The 20,258-nt window shown below is 44.6% G+C and overlaps 1 protein-coding gene across 1 annotated transcript in view; it reads left to right on the forward strand.

Moving 5' to 3' along the window:
- The window catches only part of SVEP1 (sushi, von Willebrand factor type A, EGF and pentraxin domain containing 1), a 598,519-nt gene extending 578,451 nt beyond the window's left edge, over positions 1 to 20,068 (forward strand). Inside the window, exons 47-50 of the mRNA XM_063914219.1 lie at positions 5,168 to 5,263; positions 15,661 to 15,756; positions 16,986 to 17,079; positions 19,544 to 20,068. Of these exons, the coding sequence (XP_063770289.1) occupies positions 5,168 to 5,263; positions 15,661 to 15,756; positions 16,986 to 17,079; positions 19,544 to 19,574 (317 nt within the window). The 3' untranslated portion in view covers positions 19,575 to 20,068. The remainder of the gene's footprint in view (positions 1 to 5,167; positions 5,264 to 15,660; positions 15,757 to 16,985; positions 17,080 to 19,543) is intronic.
- Positions 20,069 to 20,258: the final 190 nt, after the last annotated feature.

Raw genomic sequence — 20,258 nt, forward strand, 5'->3', positions numbered from 1 at the left:
TTGTGGTTTACGAGGTCTTAAACGCACAGGGGCGATAATATCAATTGCAGCCATAAGATCCCTATTATAATAACGGACTAGGGAACAGGGATCTTCACAGGCACCCAGTATAGCAGAGAGATCCAGATTTGCTGCAAGAGCCTGGGGAGTAATACCCCTCCTTGGACGATACCTAGTCAACTCCACGGGCAGAGATCTTATTTGAGGGGTTGCAACTGAGAACCAGAGGGAGTAGTGGTCTGACCAGATGACTGGGTTTATTTTTAGGTCAGTGACTTCTAATCCAATCTGAAAGACAAGGTCGAGGGTGTGACCACTTTTATGTGTGGCAGAGGGAACGACCTGTGTGAAGCCCAGACCATTCATTGTGCACAGGAGGTCTTGGCCAAGGCATGAGAGCTCATCATCCACCCATGCATTGAAATCCCAGAGGATGAGCCATCTTTGATGTTCCAGAACCAGGCCAGCAACAGTGTCTGCAATTTCTTGTAGAAATATCTTTCCATCTCCAGGTGGCCGGTAAATGAGAAGTACTCTGAAACCTAATCCTGTCGAACTCCGGGCAGCAATGCACTCGAATGAGCGAGTAGTTTCAATAGGGTGGACCCTAAGTTTAAGTTCTTTTTTGAAGCAGATAGCCACCCCGCCACCCCTGCGGTCCAGTCTTGGGTTGTGGATGACAGAGTAGTTTGTTGGTACTGCAGCCTCCAATATAGGTGCTGCATTTTCATCTAGCCAGGTCTCTGTAATACAGGCTAGATCTGCAGATTCAATAAGGTCAGCAATTGTTGCAGTCTTGTTTCTTATAGATCTGGCATTACAAAGGACTGACCTGATTGGGCATACCAGAGGGCCTTCAGTTTTCTTTATGTTAAGTGCAGGAGCTCTGGGTATGGGGGTCACAAAGTGAGAGTTGACAGTTCTGTCCTTCCAAACACAGGGCCGTCTTTTAGTTATCACTTCTATTTGATTGTTCTTTGAGTATGGGGTGAGCAGGTGGGCAAAGGACTTAGATGGTTACCGGGGGAAATACATTTCCGGCCTGCTCGCTTCCCACGAATGCGCCTGTGTTTTCTTTTTAAAATGCCAAAGGATTGGAGAATAGAAGCCTGTGATGGTGTGATAGGAACTGCAGAACGTGGTGGGCGGAGTGAAAGAATGAAGCTGGAGCAATACGTATACATTTGGTCATCAATGACAGATTACTATAAGTTTGAGCTGCATATGATGAGAGAGGGAGAGAAAGCAGTGTTTTTTTTTTTTTTTTTTGTGTTTTCCCCCAATTCGGTATGTGATCCAAAATTATAATGGGATTATGAACAAAGTTATTGCTATAACCTATTGGGTGTATTTGAAGCAAGTAATAAATAAAATAACTGTTGATTTAGTCAATTATCCTAGGATAGGCAGTCTTTTGGAAGGTGTTAGAAGCCAATTCCTACTGTGTAGGTGTGAAAAGTCTCAGTGTGAGAGGCCTTTGAAGTAGATTTTTTTTTTTTTTTTTTGTGGGGGTAGTAGTGATAACGTGTCCTGGAAATGGATCCTGATTTTAAACAGTGAGCCTTCAGAAATTCAGAGCCTGAATATACTGATATTAGTAGATTAATGCAATAAATCAGTTATTTGTTGCTCAGAGAACAGAAGTGGATGATGTCTAAGTGAGGGTCTGGATGTAGCCAAAGATAGGTTGTAATCCACAGTACCTTATCTGGGTAATGTCCAATGCAGAGTAGCAGCTGCTAAATTGAAGGATTTCTCAGTGGAGATATGCAGAGGATTCAGTCCAGGATTCAATCCAGTGTGTATCTCAGCGCAGGAATGCAATCCGTTGGTTTTGATGAAATGTCCACGTAGAGTAGTACAAGTTAAAGGTAAGTCCATGGATATTTATGATGATTCATAGGTCAGTTGTGGTGAATTTAAGCTGTTTTATGGAGATGATCAGGAGCATGCAAAGGGTGAGGCAGCCATCTTGGGCGCCAGTCTAATCTCTAATCAAGCTGGTGATGTCAGTGTGCTCTGGACGAGGGGGCCCTGACAGAGGGGGGCCCGGGGTACAGTATGCCCTGCATCCCCCCAGAATCTGGATATGTGGACAGAGACCTGAAAAAGTATGCATATATGTACTAATACTAAATAATATTATTTACATTCATCTATCTATGATTTACAGTATTACAGTAATTTCCTCTGATGAACCCAGCATATTTGATCCTGCATAATTCTGTATTACTGTGTTAATATAGTTAGAATGTTCTGGAATTCTCACTTTCTGTGATACAAAGGAGATATTCTGGAGATAACTACATATATCACACTCCACATATAGTGACACCAGAATACCTCCCAACAATGGAGGATACCACTATGCATGTAGGATATAACATGGTCCGGAAGTTGCCTGTTTGTGTAGAAATATTACTAAGATCATCATCATACAACAGAGGTTCAACCAGTCTTGTGCGCCTGGTGTCCTTCCTGCACCCGGCAACTCTCAGCCACACCATCATCTCCCCTCCTGCATCTCACAGCCACACCATCTCCCCCCTGTGTCTCTACAGCCAAACAATCATCTCCCTGCATCATCTCTCAGTTACACCGTCATCTCCCTGCGCCTCTCAACCACACCATCTCCCCCTTGGTTATTTCTCAGCCACGCCATAATCTCCCTGCGTTGCCTCTGGGTACACAATAATTTCCTCCCTCGTCATCTCTCAGCACTCTATCATCTCCCCCCTGCGTCATCGCACATCATCTCCTGACTGCTTCTCTGTTCCGCCTAAGTCTCTCACCATTCCTCTCACTTTGTGTCTCCCAGCCTCGCCCTTCACTCTGTATCTCTCAGTCTCCCCCTCCCTTCACTCTGTGTCAAGCAGCCTCCCCCCCTTCATTATGTCTCTCTGTGTGCCCCCTCATTCTTTGTCTCTCAGTGTGCGCCCTTCATTCTATGTCTCTCTGTGTCGTTGTCCCCTGCCCATTCATATTTTCTCTGTGCCCCCCCTTCATACTGTGACTCTCTGTGTGTGTTTCCCCATTCATTCTATGCCCCTTCGTGCCTTATTCTGTGTCTCTGTTTCCCCTCCCTCTTAACTGCCAGTCTTTAAAATAGTTTTCTCTGTAAGCTCAATTTCATTTCCCCTGTCTTTGACTCTGAGGTAGGGTATAAAACCATACTAACCAACCATTGGGACATCACCTGCAGGATAGAAAACAGAGAGTTGTGGTAAATGGAGTGCATTCACAGGAGGGAAATGTTACCAGTGGAGTACCCCTGGGATCTGTACTTGGACCAGTGCTTTTTGTTATCTTTATTGGTGACATTGCAAATGGTATTAAAGGGAATGTATGCCTTTTTATGCAGATGACATAAAGGTATCTGCACCACGTGCAGTAAAACAAATGATTGAGGATCTAGGTAGACTAGAGGAATGGTCAAGAGTGTGGCAATTACAGTTTAATGCCAAAAAATGCTAAATCATGCACTTGGGTCTCAAAAATCCAAAGGCTAAATATAGTATGAATGGCACTATACTGGAAACTATTGAGGAGGAAAGGGATCTAGGAGCCACTATTACCCCTTTTCCACCTGTAGCACGGGTCGCAGCCGGGAGCCTGACACGGCTGTGACCCGTGCTACAGCCCCCTTTCCCACAGCGCTCTCCAACCCGGCATATTGCCGGGTTGGTGACGCTGCTAGTGACACGGCCTCCGCGCATTTACCCGTGTTTTTAAAGGTAGTGGAAAAGGGGTATAATTCAGGTGACTTAAAGGCAGGTAAGCAATGTAACAAAGCAATGAGGAAGACTAGTCAGATGCTTGACTGCATTGGGAGAAGAATCAGCAGCAGAAAAAAAGAAGTAATAATGCCACTGTATAGGTCATTGGTACGGCCTCATCTAGAATACTGTGTTCAATTCTGGAGGCCATATCTTCAAAAGTATATTAATACATTAGAGACTGTAGAGAGAAGGGCAACTAAAATGGTGCATGGACTACATCACAAAACATACCCAGAAAGACTAAAAAATCTCAGTATGTATAGTTTGGAGCAGAGAAGGAAAAGGGGGACATGATAGAAAAAGTCCAGGAGAGAAACATTCTCCATATGAAGAGAAGCAATAGGATATGAGGACATGCACTGAGACTAGAGGGGGTTCAGGGGAAATTTGTGGAAAAATTACTTCACAGAAAGGGTAGTGGACAAGTGGAATAGCCTCCCATCATAGGTGGTAGAGGCTAAGACAGTAGAGCAATTTAAACATGCATGGGATAGACATAAGGATATCCTTACAAAGAAATAAGTATCAAATAAGGATTGAGCTAAAAATATGGTAAAGAAAAAAGGGCAGACTAGATGGGCCAAGTGGTTCTTATCTGCCGTCAAATTCTATGTTTTCCTCTGGGAGTTCCTGTCAGAGAGGTCCAAGTGGTAAGTGCAGAGGAAGTTTTCACTCTGTTGGATAAAACTGACAGTATTGTACAGCAGTACAGAGTGTGCTTCAAAAATATCCTCTGCTTTCATGAAGAGGAAGAAAGAATTATATTGCCACATTTCCCCTCTTCACTGCTTGCCCAATCCATTTCCCATTTCCCCAGAACTGTGTGGAAATATGTAGACTTTGCTCTGTCTGCATTAAAAGGTGGAGACTTGTCACAATGTAGTAAACACCATCATCTTTCAGCTTGACCGAGCTTTGTAAATGTTACTGCTATTTCACCAAAGAACGTACAGATAGGGGGTCATTCCGGGTTGATCGTAGCTGTGCTAAATTTAGGAGCTATTTGTCGCTGCCTGTCTCGCAGCGGCTGCGTGTGACATCATGCAGCCGCAGCAGCCCGCCCCCTGCACGGTCCGGCCACGCCTGCGTTGGCCGGACTGCGCACACAAAACGGCCTAATGCCGCCGAGCCGCCCCGTCCTGCCCAGTGACCGTTTCTGTCTGTCAATCGGGCAGAGGCGATCGCTAGGCAACGACAGCCATCGGCTGTCAGACATGCGCCGGCGTACTGCGGGGCCAGTGCATGCGCAGTTCAGACCTGATCGCTACGCTGCGATAAACTACAGCGAGTGATCAGGTCAGAATGACCCCCATAGTGTAATTTTCTTTATCATCTGTATGTAACTATTTCATACACTGATTGTTGAGTTTGTTCCACTCTCTTTAAAGCTGTTTGCAGATTTCCATGTCAGAATGGCGGTGTCTGTGAAAGACCAAATGCTTGTTCATGTCCAGATGGCTGGATGGGACGGCTCTGTGAAGAACGTACGTATTATTGCTTCCTTCTATTTGCTAAAATAATAACCTTATGTCCTTACATACTGTATGATAATGGTGAAAATGTACTCTCTTTGTAATAATTGAATTGCAAATCATACATACTGTAGAATGTGAACTTATTGAGCCACGAATGGACAAACTAACAGGGCAAACAATAATAATAACAGGGCAAACAATGTAAATCTAACATCCAATATATGTATCAGTAATTTGTTGGTGAATAGGACAGAATACATAAGTAATTTAGTTGCAGACACTCAATTAAGGCTTCTAAAATACCAATAGAAATAATGAAAGGTTAAAACTAAATATGTCCAAACAGTACTATAACCAATACAATGCATGAGCTACTAGAAATAACTCAATATAATATTGAGACTATTTTTTTATGCAAAATAGTAAATGACCATATACATGTGACCATATATTGAAAATAATAATGCATCCAATCCCAATAAAGTACAGTATATATAACTATATCAAGCACTATAATATAAACATAGTATGATGAAAAGAATACAGGGTTTTATTAAGAGGTTGACAGTAGTGATGAGCGGATTCGGTTTTACTCGGTTTTACTCGGTTCTCAAAACCGAATCTTATTGGCTCACTGATGTCACGTGTTTTGGATAGCCAATAAGATTCGGTTTTGAGAACCGAGTAAAACCGAGTAAAACCGAATCCGCTCATCACTAGTTGACAGTAGAGATGTGCCAGCGTTCATGCCTGCCGCTAGTCTGAGTAATAATTTGCTGCAACCAGTAAGCCAGTGAACATGAGTGGGCTCTGTGCACACGCCTGCGATCCACAGGATCGCATGGTACATACGCTCCCGCGAAACAGATTCCGTGCTGGTGCAAATAGTTGCAACCGTGGCAGATTTGCACCTGTGACCCATTTGCACAAGGATGAACGCAGCCATATGTAGCTACAGCCTCTTTGTATGCAGCGGCTGTGCTAAATATGTAAAAGTAGTAGTATGCGTCCCAATAGGTTACCCAGGAAGGCCTGGAAATTCAGCTTCCGGGGCCTGTTGACCTGCGTCCAAGGACATAGCCCTTGCCAGAGGCTTTTTAAGAGAGGATGGGGCCCGTGTGCAGACTCAAGGTGTGCCCCCTCCTCTCCATGGCACAATGCCAGAGCCTACTGCGCATGCGCAGGTCTCCGAAAACATGGCACCCGCAGTCTTTACGAATTAAAATAATAATACAGTAATATAATTATAATGAAGCAATATTAATATTATAGTGTTCACTACAAAAGAAATGTGTAAATAATATACAAAATCAAAAGATAAACAATACAGTTTGCACTTGTACAATATATAAATGTAAATCATGACATATATATGAAGTATTCTTCCAGGTTTAAATATAATAGCATTATAGTTATCAGTTGATGCAAATGGAAACATATAGGGAGGAATTCAATTAGCTCTGGTAAATTACTGTGGCTACTTGATCTCCCGGGGGCTACCCAGTTAGCCCCGAAAGCTGGCCCTTTTAGGGATTTTTTTTCAGTTGATAAAAAAAATCCCAATAAATGTCCTGTTTTCGCGATTGCGGGTGTGAAAACACATGGAGCTGGGAACTTATCCCATATCCTATGTGTTTTCTCCCGAACACTGGGCCGTTTTTTTGGGTGAGTTGGATGCAACCCCAAATATATTTGGCAAAAATTGTGGTAAAGCATGTTTTTTTCAACCAAAACTTTTTTTTGCCCACAATTGAATGGGGTGTAGTTAAAATGCAGCCAGACGGAATCCCGAACGACGGCATATTGTCAGCATCGAAATCCCAACAGAGCATGGGATCCCGGCGTCAAAATATCGACGCCTGGAATCCCGAACCTTCTTCCCGAGGGACACACTCCCTTCCTACCGTGCGGGAAGGGAAGGTTAGGTTTATTCATTAGAAGGGAGGTCAGGGTGCAGGGAAGGATATGGTTAGGTACCGGGGAGGGAGTGTTAGGGTTAGATACTTGGAAGGGGAGGTTAGGGTTAGGCATCAATGGGGGAGGGAGGGTTAGGGTTAGGCATCACCGGAGAGGGTTAGGGTTAGGCACCACCGGAGAGGGTTAGGGATAGGCACCACCGGGGAGTGTTAGGTTAGACACCCACAAGGGAGGGTTAGGGTAGGAGGCAGGGGAGGGTTAGGATACTTTTGGAGGGATATTGATGGCCGGGATGCCGCTGTCGGGATTCTGACTTCTGGCGTCCCGTCCATCAGGAAATCATACTGAATCCAATTGAATTTCCCCCATAAAGGGAAACTAATTGTAACTGTAACAGAGTTAGGTGCAAACGTGGCCTGGGTGCAGAATTCCCAGCTGTTGGCACATAACTACCACCTGCGGGAGCATTTTATGAATACAGCGCACACATACCATTGAACTATTCTTTCGCTGGATTTTACAGCTGTGCTAGGCAGTGCCCACTTCACAATACTAAACCAGGTTGTGCTCGATGGTCATTTCATCCTGCTGTGTGGTTGGGGAAGACCTGGGAATTCCATGCAAAATAAAACTGATAGGGGAAATATCACACTGCTGTGTTGTTGGGATAGGCCTGGGAATTCCAAGTAAAACAAAAATGATATGGGGAATTGTGACACAGAACAAATTACACCTGTAAAACATTTGCTTTTCTGTGGTGAAATGTGGAATATATCATGAACAATTTTAGAAATTTGTTTGCATCTAATTGTAATATTATCTCATTTGTAACTTTTTTGTTTTAACTATGAAAGTTTTTGAGTTTGTGCTATTTAAATCAATACAGCATGCTTATTATATTGCCATCCAGATAAACACACATCACAAATCTCATCTCTATTGGCAGTAGCCAAGTTTTCTGTATTGTGGTTTGATATGTTGAAGGACAGAACAGCAATGTATTTTAGAGCAATGAACTGTTCATGTGCATCATTTCTTAGCAATGATTTAAACATGAAGTGACAGTTTGCAAAGGTTGCAGTAAACTATTTTAGCAGTGATTCTTCATAAGAAGGAAGCTATAGTACAACCTATTTGGAAAGAGACAAATCAATGACTCCACTACAAATTCCATATTTATTGCAAATAACTGCTTGAAGTCAATATAAAACTTCTCCATGGAAAAATAGACCCCATTTACCAGTGTTTATGTTTATTTTCTTTTAAATAGTGTACAAATACTTACAAATATATATTCTATTTCATCATTAGACGGATACAATAGTCTGCAGTAGAAAAAATAGGATTTTAATACCTACCGGTAAATCCTTTTCTCCTAGTCCGTAGAGGATGCTGGGGACTCCAAAAGGACCATGGGGTATAGACGGGAGCCGCAGGAGACATGGGCACACTAAAAGACTTTTACTGGGTGTGAACTGGCTCCTCCCTCTATGCCCCTCCTCCAGACCTCAGTTATAGGAACTGTGCCCAGGAAGACGGACATTTCGAGGAAAAGGATTTTTGTTAAGTCAAGGGTGAGATACATACCAGCTCACACCACAACACACCGTACAACTGGATTACCAAGAAAACCAGATAACAGTATGAACGAAAAAAAAAAAAACAACAAGCTGAACATAACCGATACACAACCTTCGTGTAACCGAAACCAACAACTAACAATACAACTGCAAGTAACAGTACGCACTGGGATGGGCGCCCAGCATCCTCTACGGACTAGGAGAAAAGGATTTACCAGTAGGTATTAAAATCCTATTTTCTCTTACGTCCTAGAGGATGCTGGGGACTCCAAAAGGACCATGGGGTCTATACCAAAGCTCCTGACTGGGCGGGAGAGTGCGGACGACTCTGCAGCACCGACTGAGCAAACACGAGGTCCTCATCAGCCAGGGTATCAAACTTGTAGAATTTAGCAAACGTGTTTGAACCCGACCATGTAGCTGCTCGGCAAAGCTGAAGTGCCGAGACCACTCGGGCAGCCGCCCAAGATGAGCCCACCTTCCTGGTAGAATGGGCCTTCACCGACTTCGGCAACGGCAATCCAGCCGTAGAATGAGCGTGCTGAATCGTATTACAAATCCAGCGCGCAATAGTCTGCTTGGAAGCAGGATTTCCAATCTTGTTGGAAGCATACAGGACAAACAGAGCCTCCGTTTTCCTAAAAAGAGCCATTCTGGCGACATAAATCTTCAACGCTCTTACAACATCGAGAGATTTTGGCACCTCCACGGCATCCGTAGCCACAGGCACCACAATAGGTTGATTTATGTGAAACGAAGAAACCACCTTCGGCAGAAATTGTTGACGAGTCCTCAATTCTGCTCTATCCACATGGAAAATCAAATATGGGCTCTTGTGAGACAAAGCCGCCAATTCCGACACCCGTCTGGCGGACGCCAAGGCCAAAAGCATGACCACTTTCCTTCGCAGAGCTTGCCTGGCTTCACACCACGACACATATTTTCTCCAAATATGGTGATAATGCTTCGCCGTGACCTCCTTTCTAGCCTTAAGGAGAGTGGGGATGACTTCCCCGGGAATACCCTTTCGAGCTAGGATTTGGCATTCAACCTCCACGCCGTCAAACGCAGCCGCGGTAAGTCCTGAAATATGCATGGTACCTGCAGTAACAGGTCCTCTCTGAGAGGAAGTGGCCAAGGATCTTCTATGAGCAATTCCTGAAGATCCGGATACCAGGCCCTCCGTGGCCAATCTGGAACGACGAGTACTGCCGGAACTCTTGTTCGTCTTATGATCCTCAACACTTTCGGAATGAGAGGAAGTGGAGGGAACACATATACCGACTGAAACACCCACGGAGTTACCAGGGCGTCCACTGCACTGGAACAGTACCTCGGAAGCTTCTTGTTGAGGCGAGACGCATTCATGTCTATTTGAGGAATTCCCCAATGCCTTGTCACTTCTGCAAATACCTCTTGATGAAGAGCCCACTCTCCTGGATGGAGATCGTGTCTGCTTCCCAGTTGTCCACGCCCGGAAGGAAGACTGCTGACAGAGCGCTCACGTGCTTTTCCGCCCAGCGGAGAACTCTTGTGGCCTCCGCCATCGCCGCCCTGCTTTTTGTTCCAGGCCTGACTGTTTACGTACACTACCGCAGTTACGTTGTCCGACTGAATCAGGACAGGTAGACCTCGAAGTAGGTGTTCTGCTTGCAGAAGGCCGTTGTAAATGGCTCTTAACTCCAGAACCTTTATGTGGAGACAAGTTTCCTGGCTTGACGATTTTCCCTGGAAACTTCTTCCTAGCGTGACTGCTCCCCAGCCTCGGAGACTTGCATCCGTGGTCAGCAGGACCCAATCCTGGATTCCGAACCTGCGTCCCTCTAGAAGGTGAGAACTTTGCGGCCACCACAGGAGAGAAATTCTGGTCCTGGAAGAGAGACTTATTTTCCGGTGCATGTGCAGGTGAGACCCGGACCATTTGTCCAGCAGGTCCCACTGAAACACCCTTGCATGAAACCTGCCAAACGGAATGGCTTCGTAAGCCGCAACCATCTTCCCTTGCACTTGAGTGCATTGATGAATCGACACTCTTGCCGGTTTCAGAATCTCCTTGACCATGCATTGGATTTCCAGAGCTTTTTCCGCTGGAAGAAACACTCTTTGCAGTTCCGTGTCCAGGATCATGCCCAAGAAAGGCAGCCGAGTTGTCGGAATCAACTGAGATTTTGGCAAATTTAGAATCCAACCATGATGTTGCAGAACCGTCAGGGAGAGTTCCACATTTCTTAGCAACTGCTCCTTCGATCTCGCCTTTATCAGGAGATCGTCCAAGTACGGGATAATTGTGACACCTTGCTTGCGTAGGAGTACCATCATGTCCGCCATCACTTTGGGGAAGACCCTCGGGGCCGTGGAAAGCCCAAACGGCAACGTCTGAAATTGGTAATGATAATCCTGTACCGCAAATCCCCCCCTTCTAGACTGGAAATCACTGCCCGAAGAGATTTCATTTTGTACTTGAAAGTTTTCAAATACAGATTGAGGGATTTTAGGTTCAGGATCGGTCTGACCGAGCCGTCCGGCTTTGGTACGACAAAGAGGCTCGAATAAAACCCTTCTCCCCGTTGGGACGGGGGTACCGGGACAATGACACACTGTTGACACAGCTTTTGTATTGCCGCACTCACTACTTCCCTTTCTGGAATAGAAACTGGCAAGGCTGATCTGAAAAAGCGGTGGGGGGCAGCTCCTGAAACTCCAGTTTGTATCCTTGGGACACTATGTCTACCACCCAAGGATCTAGGCCCGAGTGAACCCAGACCTGACTGAAGAGTCTGAGATGCGCCCCACACCGGCACGGACTCCCGTAAGGGAGCCCCAGTGTCATGCGGTGAACTTGGCAGAGGGCGGGGGGGACTTTTGGTCCTGGGAGCCTGATGCAGCAGGCGTCTTTTTTCCCCTTCCTCTACCTTTTGAAGCAAGGAAGGACGAGCCTCTTCCTTTTTTGTATCTATTAGGCCGAAAGGACTGCATCTGATAATGGGGTGCCTTTTTCTGTTGTGCTGGAACATAAGGAAGAAAAGATGACTTACCCGCTGTAGCGGTAGACACCAGGTCAGCGAGGCCGTCACCAAACAAGACACTACCTTTATAAGGGAGAGCTTCCATAGCTTTCTTGGAGTCGGCATCAGCATTCCATTGATAAATCCACAGTGCTCTCCTGGCCGAGACAGCCATGGCATTGGCCCTTGATCCCAAGAGGCCAATATCCCTCGCCGCATCCTTTAGGTAAGCTGCAGCATCCCTGATATAACCGAGAGTCAAAAGAATGTTATCCCTATCCAGGGTATCCATATCAGATGCCAAATTATCAGCCCACTTAGCAATAGCACTACTCACCCAAGCCGACGCCACGGCAGGTCTGAGGAGTGCACCCGTTGTGACATAAATAGCTTTTAATGTCGTTTCCTGCTTACGATCCGCAGGATCCTTGAGGGCAGCAGTGTCGGGAGACGGAAGTGCCACCTTCTTGGACAGCCGGGAGAGGGCCTTGTCCACATTGGGAGATGACTCCCACTTTTCCCTGTCGAGAGAGGGAAAAGGATATTCCATAAAAATTCTCTTGGGAACCTGCCACCTTTTGTCAGGCGATTCCCAAGCTTTTTCACAAAGAGCATTCAGTTCATGAGAGGGGGGAAACGTCACCTCAGGCTTTTTCCCTTTATATAAACAAACCTTTGTATCTGGAACAGCAGGCACCTCAGAAATATGTAAAACATCTTTAATTGCCACAATCATGTACTGAATACTCTTCACCACTCTTGGATGTAAACTGGCCTCACTAAAGTCGATACTGGAATCAGAGTCCGTGTCGGTATCAGAATCCGCCATTTGGGTAAATGAACGCTTTTGTGACCCTGAGGGGGCCTGTACCTGGGATAAGGCTTCCTCCATGGATTTTCTCCACGTTTGAGTCTGAGAATCAGATTTATCCAGCCTCTTAGACAATAATGCCACATTTGCATTCAATGTACTTAACATGGCCACCCAATCAGCAGTCGGCGGTGCCGACAGAGTCACTCCCAACTCTTTATCTGCGCCCCCAGTAACCTCTGGGGAGGAGCACTCAGCCTCAGACATGTCGACACACCGTACCGACATACACACACTCACACTGGCAAAAGGGGACAGACCCACAGAGAAGCCTGTTAGAGAGAACACAGAGGGAGTATACCAGCTCACACCCCAGCGCCCATATACTACAAAAAAATAATATATGATCACTGCGCTGCTTTTATAGCACCAAATAACTGTGCCCCCCCCCCCCCCCCCCCGTTTTGCTCCCTTTACTTGTCAAGGAGAGTGGAGGTCCCGGGCCAGCGTCTCTGCATGTCTGCGAAGAGAGAAAAATGGCGCTGGTAAGCTGTGAGGGCTAAGCCACGCCCCCTCCTGGCGCGCTGTAGTCCCGCTCAAATTTGAATATTTAGACTGGCGGGGGTCTTATATTTAGTGCCTAGGCACTTATATATATGTTTTTGCCAATGTATTTAGCTCCAGTAACTTGCTGCCCAGGGCGCCCTGCACCCTGTGAGTGCCGTTGGTGTGCGGGAGCATGGCGCGCAGCGCGACCGCTGCGCTGTACCTCCGTTACTGAAGTCTTCTGCCATCACTGAAGTCTTCTTGCTTCTTCATACTCACTCGGCTTCTTTCTTCTGGCTTCTGTGAGGGGGGTGACGGCGCGGCTCCAGGAACAAGCAGCTAGGCGCACCAAGTGATCGAACCCTCTGGAGCTAATGGTGTCCAGTAGCCTAAGACTCAGAAGAAGTAGGTCTGACTTCTCTCCCCTCACTCCCACGATGCAGGGAGCCTGTAGCCAGCAGGTCTCCCTGAAAATAAAAAACCTAACATAAAGTCTTTTCAGAGAAACTCAGGAGAGCTCCCCTAGTGTGTGTCCAGTCTCTCTGGGCACAGAATCTAACTAAGGTCTGGAGGAGGGGCATAGAGTGAGGAGCCAGTTCACACCCAGTCAAAGTCTTTTAGTGTGCCCATGTCTCCTGCGGATCCCATCTATACCCCATGGTCCTTATGGAGTCCCCAGCATCCTCTAGGACGTAAGAGAAAAGTGTTTTTAGAATCTGATTTGTAGGCCCATGATGCAAATGCCACTTTGTGACATCATGCAAATGCTCCAAATTATAAGTGCAAAACTGTGATTTCTTATTGCAAGATACTCACGTAAATGAGCTGGAGAGGAGATAGTGCATTTCTGGTGACTGCCCTGGATTAGTAGGGAGCAATATAGATTTTTCCCTCTGTAAAAAGACTTTCAGGTGGAACTCCTCACTAACTTTTTATTGGGCACCTTTCGGTCTACATATTCTTTATATATTAAAGCTTAAAATAATTTAATGCTCGTGACTATACAATAGTGACATGTTATTATGACATCCCAATCATTTCTGGATTATGGGGGCGGTCCAGGGGGGGGGTCGCCCTGGGGCCCCCACACAAAAGGCCCCCCCACAAATAGTATATTAATGAAGGGCAGAACAGCATTTTGCTGCCTCAGCCACGGCGCTGGGAGACGGAAGGCAAAGAAACCTACAGCACACACCCCTCCAGGCTGTCCGCAGTCCCCAGAAAGATGACAGAAAGTGGGGTGTTGTGTCCCAGACTCCGGACTTCTTCCTACTGATGCCACCGCTCTCCTTTGATGGTCTGGTGCAAAGTAAAAGAAGGCGCTCCCTACTAAGCACCCCCCCCCCCCCCCGACACACACACTAAAGATTGGGCAGAGTCTGTGCTCCCTCCCAGCTATTTATCTGCTGCCCAGGCATACCTACTCCCAGCCCTTCCTGCCCATAAATGTAATAGTTATATTGATAGTGGCCCCCAAAAATTTGTTGCCCTGGTCCCAATGTTACAGGCACCTACTGGATACTTAGACTTCCCATGTGCTTCAAGGGCAGTGGGCCACTATTCTGGGCATCATCTAGAGTTGGACATACGTTTGTTTTGAGCACATAAAATATAAAATTGTGTTAATTTGGGCATATCTTGAACTTGTTGGTGGTCTTTATGAGAAGTACTGTATGGGCGTGGTGATCCTAGCAAAACACTCTCTTTACAGATTGAAAATAAGATAATTTGGGTGAATGGAGTGCCTTAATAAGGTTAGCCCTGGGCTTGAAACACTCTAGAGGTGCTTGATGTGGCAAAGACTGGGCAGTGACGTATGGGGCACACTTTTATATGGTAAAGCATAATGCATTTTAAAGAGTTCCTGGTAGTGACTATATGGTAGCTATATGTTCACGACCTCCATTAAAAGGTCCTGGCCCTGGTACTTTTAGGGGTGTAGCTACTGTAAGTGTTGTGGCACTGCAACACCCTATTGCGATAATCATGCCCCAAGGAGATGCTACACTGCTGTGAAGTGGTCATTTTGTGGTATATTGCCACAAAATGGTGGGAGCCTGTGTACACCTCATTGGTTTACCCGGGCTCCCTGATAGACATTTACTTTACACCCACGTTCCCCTCTTTGCGCCTCTAATATATTACAAAGTCCCAGTACTTGAATGAACAGCAATAGAAATGTAGTCAGATGGCAAGGCTTCGAAGTGACATTTTTACTTGTATCATCATGCTTTGTTTTTAAATCTGGATAGTGGAGTGTGCTTTGTGGCTCTCTCAAGATGTGTGCATTCGAATACACAGCTGGATGCATTTTCTGTACTTACTTTACATACACAGTAGACGGGAAAGAAAAGACACACACACACACACACACACACACACACACACACACACACACACACACACACACACACACACACACACACACACACCAGCTAATAGTGAGCAGTGTATGTGTAACTACTTCTTCTGAGACTTCAATACAGAAAAGTGACACAATGATGCTGCATTTAATGTTGTTTCTAACATTCCTTTTATTTCATTTAGCTATCTGCATCCTGCCATGTTTAAATGGAGGGCGATGTACGGCTCCTTACAAATGTGACTGTCTAAATGGGTGGTCTGGATCTCGCTGTCATCTTGGTAAAAAAAAAATTACACCTTTATTTTATCTCCTAGCATACAATATTACTGCCATTTACTTTTTGTGGCTGCTCAGCTGTCACTAAGTATGAAAGATTAATGTCATCTCTAAGAGAAAACCAGCTGCAAATTGGACATCAAACATCTCAGCTTCTTCTAAGCAATGGGACAGACAACACAGAGGACTAAGGGGTCTATTTATCGGGATGCAGTTAATATACCGGCTGTCGGGATCCCAGCGTTCATGTCGGTATAGTGACAGCCGGCATCCTGTCTGCTGGTCTCCCATATGTATTTATAATAGTATATTTGCGGCTATATCCCTGAAAACACCCATGTTTGGGGGTTAGCCGCAAATATTAAGTAACAGCTGCATGTAAGAAGGAGGGATCGCGGCAGGTATCTCGGGTACCTGCTGCGATCCCTCCATTGCTGCCTGCAGCCGCATCCCCCATAGGTTTCTATGGGGGATGCGATGCTGCTAGATTTCCCAATATCCAGAATTATGTATTTATTTATTAACAGTTTCTTATAAAGCGCAGCATATTCCGTTACAATTGGAACAACAGTGATAGGACAAAACTGGGTAAAAACAGACAGACATAGAGGTAGGAGGGCCCTGCTCGCAAGCTTACAGTCTAAGGCAGAGGTTCTCAAACTCGGTCCTCGGGGCCCACACAGTGCATGTTTTGCAGGTCTCCTCACAGAATCGCAAGTGAAATAATTAGCTCCACCTGTGGACCTTTTAAAATGTGTCAGTGAGTAATTAATACACCTGTGCACCTGCTGGGTTACCTGCAAAACATACACTGTGTGGGCTCCCGAGGACCGAGTTTGAGAACCTCTGGTCTAAGGAATGCAATGAATTCCCAATATTGTTCCCTGCATCTACCACCATCTGAAGATGGAGGTAGCCCATTGTAGCCTGTGGGCTACAGATTGCACTTGTGGCTGGCAGAGGGTACCCCCGGAACCCTTCCCGGAAGTGGCTTCTGTGCAGCTCAGTCCTGTACAGTAAGATCCTGCCCAGATCGCATTCAGTATGCGATCCATGATAAATAATAAACACCTGTTTATGTGCATTTCTGTTTGCGTTTGTTTTTAGACTTGTATTCATCATTACTGTATGTTCCAATTACAAATTTCATTTGTACCTTTGTCCAATACTGGTTAAAATAAAAAATATGATATTAAGTATACATTTTCATCCTTTATGTATTTTATTACAGCTCAGTGCCAGTCACCTTGCTTAAATGGAGGTAGATGTGTGAGACCAAACAGATGCAATTGCCCTCCAAGCTGGTCAGGACCTGACTGCTCTAGGCAAGTATTGTTTTTATGCATAAATCATTCAGTGAGGGGTATAATAGCGGCTTTGAGTGGTATCTGATTTAAACAGAGTGATGTATGACCCTGAGAAGTGGTAAAATAGCCCTGAGTTGGGTAGCTATGTATATTCCAAAGAACTTGCTGAACTATTATTGCTACAGATGAAGCCTCGCTCATCGTTGCAGTTTCTCTGCCTATACGGAGTATTTGTCATTCCTTAGCTATAGCTCAGGTTGTTGGGGTACTGCACGGAGAGGCTCGTTGCGGTGCGAAAACATACACAGCATACACTGGGTGGCTAATGCTCCACTAATTCAGTACTGTAGAGTGAATAGCGGTGGATGGATATACAGTAAGTAAGGTAATCGTACCGTAATAGTGTACTCTTAGCAAGCCCTGGCAAATGGCCAGTGACAACTGTAATGTTATACACATAGACCAACAGTCAGACGGAGAGAGTCAATCAGAAACTTTAGTGTATAGCGTACTGTAAATAAAGGGACGCTGTAAAAAATATTCATTCTCAGTCGGGACCAAAAAAATAAATCAATAATTAAAAATAGTGTATACAGACGCAACCTTATGTGTTAAAGCAATGGTCCATTGCTCAGTGTCATAAAGATAAGACTCTCGTAATCTGAAAAGTCACACTTGTATATTTGTGTAATAAGTAGCATCTACAGTTTTTTCAAATTTTGACTGTATATCTGTGTGCATGTCTGAGACTCTATACGAAGTATGACAGGACTTGTTTTGACAAAATTAGAAAAAAAACTGTGTATGCTAATCTGTACACAGATATACAATACAAGAGTGTACTTTGCGGGAATCTAACCTTAGTTCCACGGGCATGGCAACCTTCGATGATACCACTATGCCAAGCTGTGTCTAAATGAGCGAGGCTCCATCTGTATGTGGATTCACATTTTTAAGGGGTGGTTCTATTTTTTAAAGCAGAAGTCGTAACTACAGTGCATCCAGCACACAGCATTGCAGAATACGGCTAATCTTGTGCAAACCAAATGTTTATATTCAGTCACAATAAAAGGAGGCATTTTGGGTTAATAGATATAAAATAACATTTCTGAGGGGATTTAGCCAGGGGTACGAAATTCTCTGCTTGGTTTCCTTACATATGTGCTGCATTATTTCCTTTTTTCCTTTGAATATCTCATCTGTAGTTAAAATATTTCATTATAAGCAGGCCTGGATTTAAAGGGTTCTATCTCCTATTCCCCATTACTAACCTGGACATTACCTTTCCTGTGATTTTTTTTTTTTTCCTCCCCTCCTTGCTTTTTATTACCTTGTCTCCTTGCTCATGGCTGCTCTCTGGGTGTCATTCCGAGTTGATCGCTCAGTGGCTACTTTTAGCAGCTGTGAAAACGCATAGTCGCCGCCCATGGGGGAGTGTATTTTCGCTTTGCAGGAGTGCGAACGCCTGTGCAGCTGAGTGGTACAAAAACATTTTGTGCAAAACAAGACCAGCCCTGCAGTTACTTATTCTGTGCGATGATTGCAGCGACAAAGGTCCCGGAATTGACGTCAGACACCCGCCCTGCAAACACTTGGACATGCCTACATTTTCCCAAACACTCCCAGAAAACGGTCAGTTGACACCCATAAACGCCCTCTTCCTGTCAATCTCCTTGCGATCATCTGTGCGAATGGAATCTTCGCTAGATCCAGTGCACAGCAGCGTTGCTCTTTGTGCCCGTACGACACGCGTTCGCATTGCGGCGCATATGCATGCGCAGTTTTGCCATTTTTTTACCTGACCGCTGCGCTGCGAAAATCGGCAGCGAGTGATCAACTCGGAATGACCCCCTCTGTCGGCTCCTCTGGGCCATCATATCAGTGCTCATCAGCAGAAGCTATGGATCTCACAACATGCAGAGTATTCTCTGTGCTGTTACTGCTGTCCAAGGCTGCTGGGGCAGGCTTGGCGCTAGTTTGTTATTCCGCTGAGAACTGGAGAAAGCAGCAGCATCACAACATGTAACTGAGTTACATGTCTCCTTCGTAGAGAAACCAGGGGTGACCTAATGTTTGAAATATTAGTTGGTCAGAGGGACAGCTGGGGCCAGGAATGGCAATAAGCACTTGACCATCACTTCTAAAAAGAAATGCTTGTAAATTTCAATGATGTAAAATTGACACTGAACACCTTGCTGATTGAAAACAATAAGATATGAGAAAGGGTTAATTAATCTATTCTATTGACAAATATAATTCTGGTAAATTATGTTAAATTAATTGTATATAAATTATAATTTCCCATGTATTATTCACACAGTCCTTTAGATAAAGGCAAGGCTAAGTGATACCCACAAACTGGCCTATTATTTTTCTGTGATTTATTATTCATTATTTAAAAATGCAATCCTTGCTTCCTTTTGATGCCACACCTGTAGCTTTACTCACATCCTAAATGTTTTTCCTTCTTTGTCTCTTTCAGAAAAAGAAAGAATGGGTTTTCTCCTTTTTAGCATGCCAGATAATCCATTTCATCCAGGATCTAATCTGGAGTGCATTTTAGTTCATATGTGAATGCTATAATGTGATATACTTTCTTATGCTTGTGTATTGTTTTTTTTTTTGTTAAGTTCATCTATATTTTCATATGCACATGTATATTAATATGCTGCTCAAGGTCAAATGCTAATTGAAGAGGGTCATTGTATATATTTTCTCACCAGTTTACTTAAATATTATGTATAATTAAATGTATTTTACTGCCTAAGGTAAATGTATGGAATCCACTTTTGATGGCAGATAATTAATTACTGAGCACACTCTGCAAAATATTAATTTGATGAAAAGGTGTATGTGTTGCCTATGTTAATATATAATTTTTTGTTGATTTAATGCCAAGTGTAAGCACAAAAGCTGTATTTTTGATTATTGTGTAAATGTGTTGTAAATGTGAGTTATACAACAAACATAGCTTACATTACATTTTATAATAAAAAGAAATAACTCCTTTGGTGTGAGCTGTTGTTTTGAAATGACCAGAACTGCGCTGTAGAGTGTACTTGCCTGCTGCTCCTAACCTACTAGAGGGCAGATAGGAAGGCAATTTAGTAAAAGAGGAAGTGGGCGGGGCTGAACTATGTGATTCCATTCATCAAGTGTATAAGAAAATATAACCAGGCGCTAATAAATCATCACCA

Source organism: Pseudophryne corroboree, chromosome 1 (genome assembly GCF_028390025.1).
Source record: "Pseudophryne corroboree isolate aPseCor3 chromosome 1, aPseCor3.hap2, whole genome shotgun sequence".
Taxonomy (NCBI): Eukaryota; Metazoa; Chordata; class Amphibia; order Anura; family Myobatrachidae; genus Pseudophryne; species Pseudophryne corroboree.